General features: G+C 38.2%; 1 protein-coding gene across 1 annotated transcript in view; it reads right to left on the bottom strand.

Annotated features, from left to right (window-relative positions):
- LOC113227558 overlaps positions 1–20,600 on the bottom strand; it is an 89,697-nt gene that overhangs the window by 19,959 nt on the left and 49,138 nt on the right. Inside the window, exons 2-4 of the mRNA XM_026460509.1 lie at positions 15,404–15,481; positions 10,944–11,097; positions 10,074–10,215 (exon numbers count right to left, since the gene is read on the bottom strand). Coding sequence (XP_026316294.1) covers positions 10,074–10,215; positions 10,944–11,097; positions 15,404–15,473 — 366 coding nt within the window. The 5' untranslated portion in view covers positions 15,474–15,481. The remainder of the gene's footprint in view (positions 1–10,073; positions 10,216–10,943; positions 11,098–15,403; positions 15,482–20,600) is intronic.

Raw genomic sequence — 20,600 nt, 5'->3', positions numbered from 1 at the left:
AAAGACTTTGAATTTCAAACTGTTGTACGAGTATATTAAGTCTCAGAGACCAACCAATTATTATTATTGTATTATATTAAAAGATTAAGTTTAAAGAAAAAAAGTGTAATTTTTTTTATTGTATTTTGAACAAATAATAATTAAAACATTTGCTCGTAATTGTACAGATTAAAAAAAAGAATAAATAATATTTTTGCGCGAAATGTGCAAATGTTTCTGAAGAAAAGTAAGTAAGAATTCCGCCCTTTAAACTTTCAAATGCAAGAGGAGCAGACAGGGAGTGCCAACATTACGTCGACAGTAAATTGTTACACGAGTTACATGCTGCCGGTGCATTACCATGTCAACAGCATAAATAATGTATGTAAATGGTAGTGTTGTGAACAAATTAGCATGCGAATTATTTTCTGCAATGGTATTTGTATACAAATTCACTGTTTGCACTATACATAAGGAATTACGAATGTGTACAGACAATTATGTCAAAGTAGGAAAATTATCACTTTTTTATATAAAATAATTAACCTCAAAAATTTGTGGAATTATATCTATGCCAAGTTTTATTGAAATTCGTAACTGAAAGTGGATGAAATCCAATGAACCGGATTCTTCCCCTAATGTACCACCCTTAGAGGTGTTATATTTTGTACCACTAAATGATACCTCATTTCCAACAAAAAAGAATCATCGAAATCGGTTCACAGTCGGATTGAGAACGTCCTCCTTTTCAAAGTCGCTATTAATTAATATTTTTATTAATTCTGCAGAAGTCGCGTATACACTTCTCGTGATATTACAATTTTGTATAGTATGTACAAGGTATTTTCTTAATATCTCTCGGTAATCTTCGTGTTTGGTTTCGGCTATCGTCGGATGGATTTCTATCAGTTGCCCCTCTATAATAATAATTCTCTTTGCAGTATGTGCATCATAGAATAGTAGCTACTATTCTTTATTTTGCCTATATTTTTAGTTAACTTGCGTTCAATATTTGAATATAAGAAAGTTCTATAAGACCTTAATTCCATTATATACCGGTAGATGGCGTTAGGCATTTCTTAACTAAAAAAAGTATAAAAAAAAGAAAAAGTACTTTTTAAGTTACCTACTTGTGGAATCTGTAGCATCTGCATTCCCTTTAAACATCATTGTGCGAAGCATGTTTCATTCAAAGATATGATTTATGACATTGACATAAAATCACGCTTGAACAATGACGTCATATATTCTTTAAGTATGGCAGTAGGCGTGTTTCTTCCCAATATGTACGCAGTCTCACCACACAGAAGCGTACCGCGAATCGACTCACGCGCAGCTTTTGAAGGTGATTCTCCATGTATGGTCCATGACGTAAGCGCGTGGGAGTACTGGTTTCTATATTTGAATAATGTCTATGTTGAAGTGCAAGAAGGTAGATAGTTTGTTTGTTTAGTGTTTGAAATAATTTTTCAAGTTATTAGGCATCAATTTAGTTAGTTGGAATCATTTTGAAGGGTAAGGTTGCTGGAGAAATTGCAATCACAGGGGACTTGTGAACTTATGTCTCGGGGTTGCCAGGCGCAGTGGTACTGCAACTGTTAAGGACAGGCGTGTAGCTTACCATCAGGCGCACGACTTGTTCATACCGTCACTTAAAATTATAAAAAAGAAACGTTCATGACGTGGAATGTTGATTCCCCAACCCTTACGGTTCGTAGATAAGCTAGGGAAGCTTTTCCAACCAGTCTATCTCGAAAATGCTCCGGCGTGGTCAACTATAGGGCAAAGTACCTTGGAATGAATTTATGGGCCTAAAAATATAACGCCTTTGAGTATTTTCTATTATATTTTATTTTAATTTTTATTGCAGTGGCATACTTTTGTATATTATTGATGACGATCCTTGATGGAGAATGATATTTGGTATATAATTTAATGACAACAATATTATTATTAATGAATTGTTAATTTTCTAATTATTGTGTAATTTTCTTATAATTTTCATTTTTGTTTGACGATCTCAATATAATTTCTTATACTTTGACATGTAGTGCAAAATATACTGTAACATTATATTTCAGAAATAAATGCATCTGAATCTGTGCCGAGATCGTTCCCCGACTTCTTCAGCAAACTTAGGAGCACCCACGACCTGCAAAATGGGCGTTTGGACGTCGACTTGCGGCCGTCAGCCCGTCACACCATACATACATGTGGAGTTATGGACGATATGTATCACGCACAGAACAATTAATATAATAAATTGCTTAGTGGGCATTTTCATTATCGTTTAAATCCATCCGCCATTCCGTGAAAAACTTTTGTTCGTCTAAAATATCTGAAAAAAAAAGTCTACAGTACTGGATATATAGATCCCCACACTAATAAGCACTATTACCTAAGTTTTTAGGTCACATTTCGCAAATCAGAAGTGCGAGATGAGTCAAACGCTACAGCATATAAATAAACCTCATTCGATCTGTTACATCTGCGAAATAAGTTTGTTATTGCCTGCGACTGCAAGACGGCGCCATGATAAAGACAAAGAATCTTTAAAGAAATCGTCATATTGATTAAACTCTATTGCTCATCAGTAATTCATATTCCCTGTCTACCGACATGAGAGATAGAGAATTCCGGGGAGACTACAGGCTCCCCGGTAAGATCAGGGTACAGCGGGCGTACGGGCCAAGCCCTCCGCCAGTGTAACGCCTTCACGATCGTCTCTCGTTCACCCGGACTTGGGCATGGACTCGCTGGCGTGTGTGGTTAGCTGCAGGTATGAACACGTTCGTACGCGCAGCTAGCGCGTCTTAGTAGCGATCTAAACGAAGGCATAATGGCGAGGAGACGCATGGGACACGTGAGTTGCCCTTTAAGTCGTTAGCTGTGTCCGGACATTGTCGCAGAACACTGCTACCGACAACCTCCGGACCCTCCAGCACGTAGGAATTTGGGAACTGGAGAGACGCCGTTTTTCAGCGACAGGAAGTGAGCGTGCCTCACGGCTCCGCCAGCAAAGAGGAATTTGGTAGTCAGCTTAGAGTCGACGACTCGGCGGTGGAAACTGTTAGAGCGCGACGGGAAGTGTGCGTGCCTACAGCTCCGGTACCTATCTGGAAAATAGGGAGGGTGCTGTACGTGCACCCGCGGGCGGCTCACCCGAGGCACTAGTCTCTCGAGAACAGGATAAAGTCAAGTGACAGAGGTCTGTGACAACACTACACTGGCTGATCTGGGGTCAGAATCTGAACTTATAAGGTTCCTGTGCGCGCACAGGTTATAATGTCCTTCTCGTATACCCTAAGGGTCGGTAGGTAGGATCACTAGGCTCATGGAGCTCATTCGTAAGAGAGATACACCTGAGAAGACTGAGCATGAAACTCCAGGGGTTGCTCTTTGTAAATAAACATTTGTACACATTTATAAATTAACGATGATTGTTGTCTACAACGTACGCAGAAGCTGTATAATAATAGCCCTTAGCATAAAGTTTTAGTTTCACTATAGTTTTAAATTTCGTGAATGGCAAATTTAGAATATCAACCTGTATGTTATTAAATAGGCAATTGCTCTTTAAATGAATTCGTGAATTTTGGAAGACAACTATCAAGAACGAACAATTTATTTTTATTCCTCGTATTAATGTTATGTCCATCACTATTATATCATTAAAAAAACACTATTTTTCATTACATAAAGTAGATGTTATTTTTTTAAAACAAGAAGAGCTAAACGGGTTACTAACCATGGATTTTTGGCATCCAAGTACGCTGAAGCTGTTCAATAACCTTTAGTATAAATTTTTTGTTTTCTGTATAAGTAATTCAGCGTTAAACAGTAACTTGTTAGATAACAAGTTATTGTAGGTTGCATAAAAATAACCTAAATAGCACTTAGTACACCAATCGAAAATACATTCTACAAGCAAAGAGATGACACACTTAAGTCTGTAAAGCTCTAGTGGCCTCGATAGCTCTTAAGCAGCATTATGTAAGCTTCCGAAAGGTGAAATATGATGAGCAATCATTTAATTATTTAATAATGTAACGATATTAATGATTGTGATGACTAATGATGTATGCTTAATTTGATGATTTTTGAGTTGCGGAACTAAGGAAGATCCTTACTTTTATTAACCGACTTCAAAAAAAGGAAGAGGTTCTCAATTCGACTGTATGTTTTTTTTTATGTATGTTACGCGATAACTCCGCCATTTGTGACCCGATTTTGATGAGTCTTTTTTTGTTGGAAAGAGGGTACCTCCATAGTGGTCCCATTTAATTTTGAAGAAAATCATCCACCTCTAAGGGTGGATGTTACAAATAGCGCCTAAATTTTATTATAAGGAGCAATTTTTTACAACGATTTTTATTATCTCCTAGTCCCCTAGTCAAGTTCCCTATAGTGGCGAACTAGGGGATGAATCCGGGTTTGCGCACCTTCCTGTAACCGATTTCAATAAAACTTGGCAAGTAGATGTCATTCCACGTACTTTTGAGGTCGGTGTTTTTAGTACTCTGTACTGAGATTATTATTACTTTTAGATTATCAAGTGATGTTGAGGGACACGCCTGTTCATAACAGTTGCAGTTCCATTTAAAGCATTCATTGTAAAGATATGAGGGGCAATGCCAGTGCATTCGCCACAGTGAGATTATAAAATTGACCAGTCCCATACGCATATAGCTTGAGAAAAGGCAAGCACGCTCACCTTTCAAAACTGGAACGCATTAATGCTCGGATTACTGTTTAGCGGCAGAAATAGGTAAGGCGGCAGTGTTTTCTTGGACGAAGTTATAGTGGAAGCACAGCGCCTTGTGAAAGAGTTGAGACATGTAAGGTGGCAGTACTTTCCTGGACAAACTGTTCCACAAGGAGTTCTACCGGTAAATAAATAATTTATAATTATAAATATGATTCGATATCTGTGTGGGTGTATGTTAATAGAAATAATACGGAACATATCGCCTTGTAGCCTAATAAACTTTTTAATAGTGTATGACTCAATTCTTGGCATTTCAAAACCAGTTTTAATTCTTGTATCAACAAAACTTTATCTCTCGCAGCTATATAAACATTATTTTAGGGAAAATAAATATTTGATAGGGCAACATAGTGAGTAAATAAAAAGAATAAAGGAATGAAGGACAGGTTTTCAAACAAAGATAAAAGATAGAACAAAAACTTGAGACAATTATCTTTCTTTGTTCTAATATAAAGGTGCTAGGGTTGGTTTTTAACATATATATTGATTTTTATATGAATTATAATGATTGGTTGATGCAATAAAGGTCGGTTCAAACTGCCTAATATACAGGGTGTCCCACGGCTACACGGAGGGAAAGTACCTTACAAACCGTAGATTGAAAATTTTTCTGCAAGAAGACTTCACTTTGATTTTAAAAGCAATTCGAACTGTGTTCAAAGATTTTAAAATAATCGCCTTGCAGAATCGGGAATCGAACCCACCTAATGTGAAAAAGAACACCGTAATTTTACTACAGAGCTTCAATCATAAGCATGGTTTTCTTCTAAATAACATAAATCGGTCCTCGGTCTGATCGGATCTGTGTGAAATTTTCTCCGCCTGCTGTTATTTTTAACCGATTTAAAAAAAGGAGAAGGTTCTCAATTCGACTGTAGCTTTTTTCCAGATCTCCAACCCCCTCTAATCGGTTTTTTAATATCTTATTTAGTTTCAGTTTTATTGTTAAGGCCAGGTATTTCAACGCGAACCTAGATTTTAGGAGAACAGGTTGAGGGGTCGCCTCACGCGTCCCGCAGTCCGCGTGCTCTTATATTATATATTGATATGAAATATAATTGTAACTTTCTTATGAACAAAAACCGACTTAAAAAGTTCGTGGAATTACACATATTTGCAAGTTATATTGAAATCGGTTGCCCATAAGTGCGCGAAACCGGATTCATCCCCTAGTTTGCCACCCTTAGAGGTGCAATATTTTCTTCAAACTTAAATGTGACCAATACTGGGGTACGCTCTTTCCAACAAAAACGAATAATCGAAACCGGTTCACAAATCTAAAGAGTCATAACAAAAAAATACACAGAGAATACTTCCTTTTTTGAGGTTGGTTAAAAAGCAGTTACTTTTAAACAAAGTAAACGTTAAGACTTTTGTGGTTATTCACAAGTAATACCGTTGTAACTATTCAAAAATTATAAGTTCTTTGTCGATCATAGCGCCGACAGCGCGAACGGCAACATTAAACAATGACACCACTAAAATATATAACTTGATCACGGATAGCTTCAATATCGTCACGACATTTGGTCGTCAGGTCGTGACGTAATAACGGTGCTAAACGTTACTCAAGACGGTAACTTTTTGGTGAATATTGACTTTGGAGGTTTTTTTTTGGAAGTCGATTACTTGAAGGTTTTGTGGATTTAAACTATTAGTTAGGTAATGATTTTTTTATGATACTACTAAAGTGACGGCACGAACAAGTCGTACGCCTGGTGGTATGCGAAACTTCTGTTCATAATACCGCTCTTGCAGTCATAGTCAAAACCTTGAGGCTGCCATTGATAACTGCTGGAGTCAGTTGGTATCAACTGCTCAACAAGTCACAATTTCTATTTCATTCAAACCAGTAGCAACTTGGATTTCGAGGAAGAAGCACCACTACTGCTACTTTCGCTCAGACGACGACGGCGGCGGCGTAGAATTTGCTGCTGCGAAAATGCGCGCCTGACGTGGAATGAAGACCGCAGGCAGAAGTAATTGCCCGAGAGCAGTCGACAGCTCGAGCAGTCAGCGTATGCCTGGCGATTGCTTGACTGCACGATGAAATTTCACCGCGCTGCAAAGCGCCCGAAGCAGTCGTCTTTTGAGTTTTAAATTAATTTAAGCAGCAGTAGAGCTTCTTGTGAACAAGTTCGTACAGTTAAATACTGGAACCTTACCAATTTCTGGTGCCAAGCAGTAATGTTAGCATCACAGTGTTCCAGTTTTGAAGGGTAAGAGTGCTGGTGAAATTACACGCACAAGGGACTTGTCAACTTCTGTCTCAGGGTGTCAGGCGCAGTAGCAGTGCCTCACAGATCTTTGCGATTTAAAGCTCTGAGTGGCATTGCACCTGTTAGGGACAGGCTAGTAGCTTACCATCAGGCGCACGACTTGTTCGGCCCGTCACATGATATTATAAAAAAAATGCAAACCGGCGAAAAGTCAAATGGTAAACCTGAAGGAAAATAACCGCTTGTGACTGGCAGTCTTTATCTAGAACTTCTTCTTTTGTGGAATACAGAGTATTTGTACTTGAATTGCCTGACGTTACAACAATGCGCCAGCGCAGTACTAGTCCCAATGAATAAAAAACGTAGATTTTTTTATCTACTCAAGAACACAGATCAACAATATAAATATCTCGATTGTTTTTACTTTCATATCCAAACTGTAACCAACCAAGGTTGACCTTTGAGTAATGTCAACAGCAAATTTACGCTTTGGCATTTGGATAGTCATATTGTATATGGCATAGAGCTGAATTTAAATCTTAAATGAAACTAAGCGTTCTCTCGACTTTACCATGGGGCGTTTACGAGTCAGTCTTTACGACAGTCATGCATTCTATTCTACCGTCATTCAGCATTACGCCTACAGCATGCGTATAACGAGTCATATGCACTTGTGTGGCCTTTTGTTTGGGGTAGAGACTGTGTGTTATTTTTAGCTTAGGCAATGTTGGAACTGGATTTCCTTCTTTATTTGCCATTTCGTATTTCGAACTGAATGCTTTTGATACTTAGTAGATTTTTTAAATGATACTAAGTAAAGCTTCCACAAGGAGCTATACTTCTGCTTATAAGCACCACTCATAAGCTTATATAAACATCACTGTCATAACAAACTCAGAACCACCTTGTAGAAGTTGGATGTAATTTATAGTCATTTCTATTTTGGATCATTCCTTATCGGCGTTTGATTGGGTGGTTCAAGCCAACTAACAGAATGAATGGCTAATTAACTAAACTAATTATTTATTTATAAGTCTTTACATTGGCCAATCGTTAATCCTGATTGGAGAAATCGGGGCTTACGTAAGATGTGACAGACAGAATGTTCACACTTAACCAACTTTCTGTTTTTAAACTCTTTTTGGATTATTCTGTGTATATGTGTATGGATTGCCATGTATCTCAAACTAAGGCCTAGACCCAGCAGTGGGTGTAGTCGGACTGTTGATGGGTGTATCGGAATGATGATGAATTTATGCGTGTCACAGCTGGACATGGGTTTATCTCTTCGGGTTTACCTAGAGTTCGGAACTACTCACGTCTTCATGAACATTCTGAAAATCAGAGCTGGGAATGAATTGAGTTTTCCAGCAAACACTGAATAGTGAACAGTAGAGCTCCCTGTGAAAGAGTTCGTCCAGGAAAGTACTGGTACCTTACTTATTTTTGCCGCCAAGCAGTTATGTGAGCGTTACTGCGTTTCAATTTAGAAGAGTAAGGGTGTTGGCGAAATTACAGGCACATGGGACTTGTCAACTTATGTCTCAGGGTGATGGGTGCAGTGGCAGTCCCTCTAAGATTTTTACAATTTAAAGCTGTCAATGGCACTGCATTTACATCGGGTCGTCTGCCGATACAGTCGACTCACCATTTACACCGAATCGTTAACTACAGCCTTGTGGAAGGCGACGAACCCAGTCGCTTCGCTCTACTTCGACTGGAAAAAAACCGTCGTCAGACGACTTACTATATACACGGGGCGGCTTGTCGCCTTGCGGCGGACAAGCGAAAGTCGTCTGACTACGTGGTGTAAATGCGCCATTATGGACAGGCGTGTCGCTTATCACCAGGCGCACGACTTGTTTGTCCCGTCACTTGATATTGTAAAAAAATATATAAGTTAGCATTGGTTATAAAATTGACTGTTTAGACGAGGTTGAAGAAAACTCACACTCACAATTCAACATAGCCTCGTACTAGGAAAACACATAAACAACCACAAAGTTACACCCAAACTCACGAGAGAAATAATTTTAGGCCATACAAATATTTCTCCCGGCCCAGGAATGGAACATGAGACCTTTGCGTGGTAGTCCGGCATGGCATGGTGATCGTTCGGTCACAGAGGCAGTAAAATTAGATTTTTAAATTAGATGGATCGAGGCTACCCAGAAGATGTCTATTTGTCCTATTGTTCTTTTCTTTATTTATTTAATAAGGTTTTTATATGTTTTGAAACGTGGGTTAACATTTCAAAACCGATAAAAACCTTATTATATAGGGGCGATACCAAAATATTATAGTCCAGGTGTAGCCAACCTAAGTGTGTTAGTCGAAACGTGATAAAAATTGTCTTTGGAAATTTAAAATAGTTCTAATTGAGATTTTTTTGTCAATTAACTCCAATAGTTTTGTTATCATTATTAATACACATAGAAAAATGCGATGGGACTTGAAACCATAACCATGCTGCACCGTAGCGCTGCTCAAACCAACTGAGCTACAGGTCAAGTTATCAAGTTGTCGAAATTCTCCTGTTTTTGTTATAGATCTTTGTACGGGATTTTTCGTCATTCAGCGCCACTAGTGACATCTAGTGTGAGTTCTAATACTTCAGAAACTTTAGCGGGTGTGTGTCCAACAGCTTACGAAAGTTTTATCGCAATGGAATGATTACTGATGGAACGCCGAATGTTCATTTATGTGCTTCTAGTCTCCTTGGTTAAGGAAGTGGTCAAGAGTCCTTAAGCCCGGAATTATCAAAACATCAATAACAACGGAGTCAGATGCGGATTTAGGCTGTGTGCTCCGTTTCCTGACAGCGAAAATTAAGGAGGATGATGGAAAGTATTTGATCTCAAAATTTGAGGTCTAACGTCCTCCGTGGCCGAATAGTTACCATGCCGGACCTGGACAATGGCTGCCACGCAGAGGCCTCAGGTTCGATTCGTATGGCCTACATATATTTCTCTCGTGAGTTTGGGTGTAATCTGTGGTTGTCTATATGTGCGTCCATGACACCCGCGACACAGGGTTTCCCTAGTGCGGGGCAATGTTGAGTGTGTGCGTTATTATTATTACTATTAATCTAGAAAACAAACACTTACATTATCAGTAGACATAGTATTGCAGCCTCTCAGAGGTACAGTGTACTGAAGGTCACCTCTCGCAGAGATATACTCTCGAAGACAGGACGAATTGCTCCCGAGACCAGCTGGGTATACGATTCCGTTGAAAGTCTCGTATATGCTGTGGAGAGAACGAAAGAGAGAATAAGGCATTTCGTATGTCGTCATCATGTAGATAAATGTCTACAGTAAGATACAAAGAGTGTTATACAGTGGTTAAAACCACCAATTAGTAATTAATCCCGTCCTCGTTGCCATTTGAATAAGAAAACACTGTTTAACTGACTGCTTTCGTGGTCGAACGGTTACCATGCTGGTCTACCAAGCAGAGGACAGACAAACAAATGGATATGATTGTAAACAAATATTTGTTTACATTTTTGCACGTTTGCACAGCCACTGCGCCCGTCACCCTGAGACATAAGTTGGCAAGTCCCATGTGCCTGTAATTTCACCAGCACCCTTCAAAACCAGAACGCAATACTGCTTGGCGGTAGAAATAGGTAAGGTGGCAGTACTTCCCTGGACAACCCCTTCACAAGGAGCTCTAAAGCTACAAAAATTTCATTTCATCTGTGGTGTTGTACATACATACGTACACTTGACACCCATTTTCCCATGTGTGGGTAGATGCCACAGCCTTCCTACTTGTTATGATTCTGACACTCGCACCTTGAAAACGACACCGTCACTAAACGACTCAATTTCAGAAATTTTAATGACCATTTCCCATTAGTTGACTTTTTCGTTTAATGACAGTATGGATTTCAACGTGTGACATATTATCGTTCACCTCACCAAAATGTACAAGTTATAAAAAAAAAAGGATTTTTGATTTCATATTTTTACCTATTCTCATGATCAGGATGTGCGTGCGCAAGCGAGATAGTGACATGCATGCTGTCTTTTTCGCACGCGACTGAGAGGGTGTCCAGTGGCGCCAGGGCACCAGGCCATGGTGTTGTGTCGGGCTCAGCGGTTGCTATGGTTATTGTTGATAGTTCTGGAAAAAAATAAGACAATTTAGGCCGTTACAAAATTTGTTTGGTGGTTTACAAAATATGTATAAAATTTATAAAACCAATTCGTCGGGCATAGTGTAATTACGCCTAATTAGCATTGGATACAGAGTTTTCATTTCGGTAATTTAATGGTCTTAGCAAATCCGTGTAAATGACGTCGCATTAAAATTAACGTGATTTATGGGAATCTATTGTTATCAGTCCGTAAATAACATAATTAATGCTTTCTGTGCAAAAGTGAAAGTTGTAGCCATTGTAGTAACAAACATTAAATCCCAATCCTGTAAAATTTGGTCTAGTGCAATACGCGTCTTGCACCAATCCCCGACGAATTGCGCAAATCAGAAATTACACCCACACTCACGCGAGAAATAAATGTAGGCCATACAAATATATCTCCCGGCTTGGGAATCGAACCCGGGACCTCTGTGACCAGCAAACAAACCGTTCGGTCACTGAGGCAGCCCATATCTTTCTCCGTTAGTTTTGATTGAAGTGACCCTTCTTACTGACTCTTCGAGTATACGAGGATTATAACCTGTGTGCGCACAGGAATCTTATAAGTTCAGGTTTTGACCTCAGATCAGCCAGTGTACAGGGTTGGTACAGATCTCTGTCACTTGACTTCATCCAGTTTTCAAATTCAAATTCAAATTCAAATTCAAATTCATTTATTTTTCAGACAACTTAGTCCATATTTGTTAGTAACAATAATCTTATGTGCTAAGTTAGTAGAGACAAAGAGGACAAAACAATTATCAAATAGATTCTGAGATAGAAGTTTTCGAGAGGCTGCCTTCCCTATTTTCCAGATAGGTACCGGAGCTGTAGGCACGCTCACTTCCCGTTGGGCCTTGCACATCTAGCGGTTGCCACCGCTAAACGGTCGATTCTAAGTCCACTACTAAATTCACGCGCATTTCCCCACACTGAAAAACGGCGTTTCTCCAGTTCCCAAATTCCTACGGGCTGGAGGGACCGGAGGATGTCGGTAGCAGTGTTCTGCGACAATGTCCGGATACAGCTAACGACTTAAAGGGCAACTCACATGGCCCGCGCGTCTCCTCGCCATCATACCCTCGTCTAGACCGCTACTAAGACGTGCTAGCTGCGCGCGTGATGAACGCCCCGGCCACATACTATTGGGGCAGATGAACGTGTACCTGCAGCTAACCACACACCCCGGCGAGTCCATACCCAAGTCCGGGTCCACCAGAGACGGCCGTGAAGGCGTATCACTGGCGGAGGGCTCGGCCTGGACGCCCGCTGTACCCTGACCTTGCCATCGAGCCCGTAGTCTCTCCGGAATACCCTATTTCTCGGGTCGGTAGATACGGCTACAGGGGCAGTCAAAATTCAGATTCCTTAGCATATAATAAACTTAATATTATCCAATTTTTAACTTTTATCAGAATACCAAACGTACAGAATGCTGCCATTGACTCTCTATCGACCTGCTGAGATGATTCAAAATTAGGACACATGGGATCCAAATCGCAGTAAGTAATGCAAGTGTGCCTTTCGTAAAGAGGGGCATTCGCCAGATTTGTACGCACCCTTAGGGAACGAGCAGTAGCTTAAAAAATGATTTTTTTAAGAGTACATTTATTTTATGGAATACATGATTTTGTAACTTTGATTATACGTTTCAGCATTTAAAACTACAGTTAAATTTGATAAGAAAAAGAAAGCGAACTACTTTGTCTCTATATAATTTATTTTATGAAAATTTTTATGACGGAAGCAGAAAGCATTACAAATTACAAGGTTGATAGTTGGAAAGTATGTTAAGAAGGAATTGTAACGGAAACTAAATGAAATCTGTTTTGACGTGTAAAATTATTTAGTTATTTAAACTCCACTGTAATTTATACAATTATAAGGCTAACATTTTTGTAAAAAGCAGTATTCATTTATTTATCGAAAATATTGTCATCGAACTTCGAAGTTATAGCGATCCTAACTCTTCTTTCTCTCTCTCTTCTCTTTCTCTTTATTGAAGTTTAGTAGCAGTAGAGCTCCTTGTCAAGAGTACGTCCAGGGAAGTACTGCACGTACGTGAAGTGCTGTACTTGACCTATTTCTGCCGCCAAGCAGTAATGTGACCGTTCCAGAAGCGGTAAGGGTGCTGGTGAAACTACATGCACATGGGAATTGACGGGCGCAATGGCAGTGTCCAGCGTATCGCTTACCACCAGGCGCACGACCTGTGCGTCTCGCCACTTATTATAAAAAAAACTATCATTATCTAGACAAGCAGCATTATCTTTTATCTTTACTGGCACTTTATAGAAACTACAGATTATGTCTTTAATACAATCTAGAATTTATTTATTACCAAGTAAATTTTGATACAAAGTCGTTTAGTCCTCGGAGGTTCATAGAATTTAGTGCGGATATTACAAACGCATTCTAAATGTGAATTCATATTCTTTTGTCCAATGACTGGCTGCTAAGGATGCGCAGGCGGCGGACAGCGAGCGATGACCCCGGTCAACCACCCAGGGCCGGTTTTAAGAAAAATACGGGTCTATATTTAGCACGACTGCGGGCTTATAACTGGGTTCTGTTGAGTAAACTGTCAAAATTTTTTTAGGAAATTTTACTATGAAACTTTCAAAAAGTGGCGATAGTTTTGGTTTCTTTTAATGTGATAGAATCAATTTAGAACAGACATATTACGATTATTAAGAGGTAGTATAGACTCGCAGGTCGAATTCAAATTTTTCCCCGTACTAATACGGTTCGTTTTGCTTAGGTCGAGCGAAATTATTATTTTTATTATTATTATTATTATTATTTTTTACTAATAAAATTAAAGCCGTTTGAAAAACATATATCGTATAGTATACGTGTTCTATTTAGTTCAGTTGATATAAAAAATTTGGGACAAATGGGATTTTTTTTCCCATTTGTCGCTAGTGGGAACAAAGCCAGTGGTGACAACTGGGAATAAGCGAGAAATTTTCTTCGACCCGATGGGAATTGAATCCACGACTATACTGCACCGAAGTATTGCTCTTACCGACTGAGCTACGGGTCAAGCTATCGAGTTGTCGAAATTCTCCTTAAGTGTTTTTGTTAAAGATCTTTCTACTAGATTTTTCGGCATTCTGCACCGCTAGTGACATCTAGTGAGAGATTTTAGAACCTTCTTCACCACAGCCAGAAGCACCGAAGAGAACAGTTTATTCTACCGGGAATTGAACCTGGGATCTTCACATCTTGCGACATCGAGGTGGTAATTTTTATTATTCCTGAGTCAGAGAAATCAGTATAACTTATCATACGTATATTGGCACAACATTGTTCAAGGCATACAAAAACTAACCTTGAAGAACGTAAAGTGTTCTTTTGAATAGAACTGAAATTAATTTAAAAGCAATCGAAGTACCTGCAGATTAAAATTATCAATACATTCATGTTTTTTACCAGGTTCCCTGACACGGAAGAAAAAAACTATGGAAGTACCTTAAATCTCGTTTACTACCGATGTCGCCAAAGCGCACACAACCAAATTATTATTATTGTTATTAGCTTTATTCATCCCATACAACAGTACAGTTTACTTATATAACTTATTCAATTTCTATTTGTTAGTATGGTTAGTATTGTCTTAATTTACAGTTAGCAGTGTTATGTGCAAAGGCCGCTTTTAGCGGTGAAATCCTCCTCCATCTTCTTCCAACAGACTCTGTCTTGTGCCAGTCTTGGCCACAGCGTTCCTGCTACCTCTACGATATCATCACTCCATCTCTTTGATGGCCAGTCTCGTCTTCTTTTCTTATAAATCGGGTACCAGTTCGAGACTATCTGTGACCACCTTCTGTCTGTGACTCTATGAATATGACCACATCTCTTGCCATTGTGCTTTTTCACACAAACTAACGATAAACACTACGAAATATTGATAATGTTTAGTCATAATTTCTAATTTAAAAAGATGTAACAAATTCTGGATGTAATTTCAACTTTACCCAGTCGCCTTATCGTTGAATGTTCAATACCTTTATTGCAAGTAACGACGTTTTGATTTGCTATCAGTTTTGTACTCCGAAACAGCACAATAAGGCGATTTTCTGCGATTTTAGGAAATTTGCGCAATAAAAATGACACAACCATACCATACAAAGCGAAAACGGCGAACTGAGCTCACGTAGGTCTTTCGAGATCCAATTTTGGCACGCGTCTGGCGCTAACTAACCACATCTACTGTATTTATTGTTCTGTGGTCCCAGACCACTCCTGTATATCTGTTAGAAATTAGGCACTATTTAGTTCACTCACCTGTGCTAGGAGGTAATTGTTTACATCGCGCGGTCGACAGTACAGCCGCTGCTAGAAGAACGGCCCACATTTTTCAGTCTGTAACAAAAGAAATTTGAATTAGATATAATTGTTAAGATCGGACGTCAATGTCTAATAGTAATTTATTCCTTATGTTAGTTTTTTACACTTGAAAACTGCAAGAAACTCTAGGGATTGCTCTTTTCAAATAAAGTTAAATGCTATGGAATACACTTTGAATCATGATTGTGTGGAATATAGACTCTTGTTGTCTTTTCATATTTCTTTATGTGCTCTCTTCAATTGTATAATATGAATTCTCAATAAAAATAATTTTATGTAAGTTTTTTACTTAGGAATCTTATCGTAAAAACGTATACAGTACGCGTGATGGCTCATAAGGTCAACGTTGTTCACCTTCAAAAATTCATTTGTCTGTCTGGCCGTGTGAGAACTGGCAATATCGAGAGCACAGCTTTTTCACACCCAAATGTTTGTGTAGTATTGATTGTATTTGACTCATGCCTATGCCTAAAGATGCCCTAATCTCATGGTATGTCACATGCCTGTCTGTTTTGATCATACGGTGCACAGCATCGATGATTTTATTGTTCGCAGCAGAGGACGGACGACCATCACGAAATTTGTCACTGAGATTCACACGACCGCGTTTGAATTCTGCAAACTAGCTATAAATAGATGTCTTGCATAGTGCTTTTTTTCTTGTCTTTAGAGAAATCTATGAATGTTTTTCTTCACTCGATTCACAAGCCTCACTAAACTTAATTTTAGTTTATTTAATTTTATTTATTTATTTATTAAGGTATACCAACAGCATAAATATAATATTATACAAAAAGGTTACATAATCAATAGAATTAGTCTTATATATATGCCTATTACTGGTACACACAACTTTGTCGAACTTAGTTAGTAGAACTAAACCAAAATTTTATAAAAATATATGGAAAACAAAACAATAAAATCATACCCTTTTTTTAAACAAAACAAAAACAAACCATACAAAAAACCCATACGGAATTACAAATTAGGATGTTGCTTCGAGTATTGTCAACAGTTTCGTTTTAAACATTTTTAACGTATCGTTGAAGATATCCAGCTCTGGTTGGTTTGCTGACATATAATTGTAATGGGAAGACATTCTCGAGAGTGGAAGATGAAAACCTAAATTAGTGCGGCATGGAGGAATATTAAATAGCTTAGTTATGCGTGATCTGGGATATTTGTATGGTACTGCGAGCTTTACGTTTTCAAGCAGAGCAGAGCATGATATCTCACCGTTCACTATTTTATAGAGAAATGACAAGTCAGCTTTAATTCTTCGATTATGCAATGAGGACAATTTAAAAAATAATAATCTCTGATTATAAGGACATCTGTGTGATATGTTGGGTGAAATTAAAGCTATATGTCTTGTAAAGATACGCTGAATGTTTTCTATGCGCTGAGAGGGGCCGGCGTATACTGGATACCATACTGTGGAGGCAAATTCAAGGTGAGATCGTACTAGACTATTATAGAGTACGATTTTCGTATGGATTTGTTTAAAATTACGTGTGTTTCGTCTAATAAATCCCAACATTCTTGCTGCTTTATTAATAATTTTATCGATATGTACAGAAAATTTTAGTTTGTTGTCTATTGTGACTCCTAAATCGCGGACTTCATTGACCTTAGCTAATGGTTCACCATTTAAATGATATGCAGATTCAACAGGTTTTAATTTTCTTGTGAACGAAATGTGGTAACATTTACTTGGATTAAGGATTACATGACATTACATTTACTTAGTTAGAATAGTTTATTGTTTTTCTAAGCATTTGAAAGAAATAGCGGTGCTATTTGATTTTAACACGTAGCAGTAGAGCTCATTGTTCATCCAGGAAAGTATAGTCATCATCTATTTCGCCCTTTTTTTATTATGCTCACGTTACCGCGTTAGGTGTTGTCAACTTGAGTCTCAGGGTGACGGGCGCAGTGGCAGTGCTCCTAAGATTGTTTCTTTAAATAAAGCTCTGAGTGACATTGCAACTGTTTTGGATAGGCACGTCGCTTTCCACTAGGCCCTCGACTTGGAGTCCCGTCACTTAGTACTATAAAAAAAGTCACTATTCTCGAAAAACAGCACTGTCTTATCTTTACAGACACTTTAAAGAAACTTGAGTTATAATACAATCTAGAGTTTATTTATTACCAAGTTAATTTTGATACAAAGTCATTTAGTCCTCGATGGTTAATAGAATTTAGTGCGAATTTTACAAGCGCATTTTAAATATCTTGCCAACTTTATCTCAGGGTGACGGGCACAGTGGCAGTGCCCATCAGGTCTTTGCGATTTAAATCTCTCGAATAACATGGCAATTGTATGAGCACAACTGCCTCTGTGGCCGAACGGTGGTTATCTTGCTGGTCTGCCGCCACGCAGAGCTCCCGGGTTCGATTCCCGGGCCGGGAGAAATATTTCTATTGCTTACATTTATTTCTTTCGTGAGTTTGGGTGTAATTTGTCTATGTGTGTCCATGGCACCAGCGACACTGGGTTTCTCTAATGCGGTGCTACGAAAGAAAATATTAGAAATGCATTTCCCAAATTCCCAAATTGTCCTACCAGGAATCGAACCCGGGACCACCGCATCCAGTGCCCATATTGCAAACCGTTAGGTCTCTGAGGTTGTAACTGATAAATTGACATTGAAAAGACGTTGGCGTAAATTTTCATACAGAAAAAGAAACCGATGTTCCACCAGGTTACCGCCGCTAGTTTTCATCCCCCTCGCTCTATTAAAATGTGCTGTAATTCTAGTAGCACTCATCCTTTGTGTAATGCCAAACAATCCTGTATTCAAATAGGCGTATGCCACTATTTCCTTCTCGTAGTATATGATGGAACTGTCCCTTTCACTGGCAAGCAAAAGTTAGCAAATATTACTCAACAGTTGTCTGGTTACCAGTAACACAGTTTATGTACCTACAGCCAATATATCTGTTATACAGCCTGATACAGCCACAAGCACAAATCTCGTTTGGTCTGAGTTGACCTCGATGTTTTAATAGTACAACCGTGATAGCTTGGTGATTTTTACAGTCAGCATCGGTGATAGAACTTAATAATAGATATGTAATTATCTTGTTCATCTCCTTTACGAACTCGAAGATCGCGTTTATTTCGTATGAATAAATCAAATTCAGAAACAAAATAATCTTTATTTCATAGGTAAGCATTATTATTACACTTGAAATCGTCACATTGGTTAAACTCTACCGCTCATTCGTAAGGCAGATTCCCCTGAGAAGAATGAGCAAGAAACTCTAGGAGTTGCTCTTTGTAAATAACATTTGTACACATTCAACATTTACAATATATTTTTTTTGTTTTCAAACATCGGAGATCGAGACAACCTCCATGAGCTAAACGGGTTACTACCACGGATTTTTGTCATCCAAGTACGCAGAAGTTGTATAATAACCTTTAGTATAAAGTATTTTTTTCACTATCCTTGTAAACCTCGTGAATAGCAAATTTTGTATATCAACACGATATCAACCGTAATCTTGTTATAGAAGCGTATACATTGCCCGTTAAATGAAATTGTGACTTTGTGAAGACGACTATCAAGAACAGCTAGTTTATTTTTATTCCTCGTATTAATGTTATGTCTGTCACTATATACAGAAATTACTATTCCTCTTACCATAAATTACTGTAACGCTAGTGCAAGAATGTTAATTTCCTTAAACTTATCTCTCAAAGACACTCAGGTGCCTAGATTGTAAATTGCCCTAACCGCACGTTTCTGCAGGACAAATCGCCCGTTTGCCAGAACAACGTGTTATTTATGTGTGTTAATGTGTTAGAGATAACACGTTGTTCTGGCAAGTGGGCGAAATATACTATTGACATCGGCGGCATTACGCCAAAGCAAAATGCCGTGTGTCATTAGACTGTGAAAGTGTCTGAAGTAAACCAATCCAGCGGTTTTGACGTCTGAAAGTTTCCGTATTTTTTTAATCGCGCACACTGCAGTGCTGAGCCGTTTTGATAACTTACTTATACGTTGACTCCATTGCAATTTAGCATCTGACATGATACCTGGAAAGACAACTGTATCCATAAGGTTCAGTTTTTCGTTTCTTAGTATAGTGTTTGTAACCGTCTCTCTAACATTGGGTAATGTAAATTTCAAACAATTTGTTTTTTTCTCATTAACGAGCAGGTTATTAACAGCAAACCAATCAACTATTTTTGATATAGCATTGTTCACATCGTCATAGGAACATTGGCGCTTTTTACCTTTAAATAATAAGGAAGTATCATCAGCAAATAATACTATCTACTATAATTCATAGGTACATACTTGTGTCACTTGTGAACATACGTCGAAAGTGCTTTTATTACATAAAAATATTTATTTGTTCAGTAATTTTTTCACATTGTTTTGGGTACAGTGACTTCTATATGTACATGCGACGCTCCGTACGAGTGATGTGGGTAAATAAATAATTACAAATGATATATACATAAGATAAATTGAGAAGGATATCGAAATAATTTAAATTAATTACATAATAAATGACATCTTTTTCTTCTTCTCCCTATCATTCGACGCTAGACGGGGTCGGCACAACATGTATTTTTCCACTCTCCTCTTTATTATTATAATATTTATATTTAAAATAATACGAATTACATGAAACAAATTCGGTAAACCGTCCTTCTCTTACTACACTGCTCCACCTTCTGGCTTTAAATATTCTTAAACATAAATATATAACACCAAATATTTATCAAACGCAGCTTGCAAACAAGAACAATCTTGTCAACTAATGGCGTTTAAACGTTACATCTTATGTTTATCATAAGCAAAATTAATGCATAAAAAAGGGTTAGTAAGAATCTCCGCTTACAAACAAAGCTATTTATTCTGACTGGGGAAGCTTCAACTGCGCTTATCTGCTTGGTATGGTAGCCCTATGGTCACTCATCTATTACAGTCTATTGCAATACTATAAAAAAATTACACACATAGTGTTAAGTAACATTTCAGAATGCACCTGTGTAAATCATTGGCAGTATAACAAATATTACCACATAAACCCCCATTTAGTACAGACACGATTATCTGCAAACACTTGTGCATATAGAGCGAGGTTTTGTTTTTATACCCAACGACTTATT

This window comes from Hyposmocoma kahamanoa, unplaced genomic scaffold (assembly GCF_003589595.1).
Source record: "Hyposmocoma kahamanoa isolate Upper Pololo Valley unplaced genomic scaffold, ASM358959v1 211, whole genome shotgun sequence".
In the NCBI taxonomy this organism is placed as follows: domain Eukaryota; kingdom Metazoa; phylum Arthropoda; class Insecta; order Lepidoptera; family Cosmopterigidae; genus Hyposmocoma; species Hyposmocoma kahamanoa.
The sequence above is the reverse complement of the archived record's forward strand: the minus strand, read 5'-3'. Positions and strand labels throughout refer to the sequence as shown.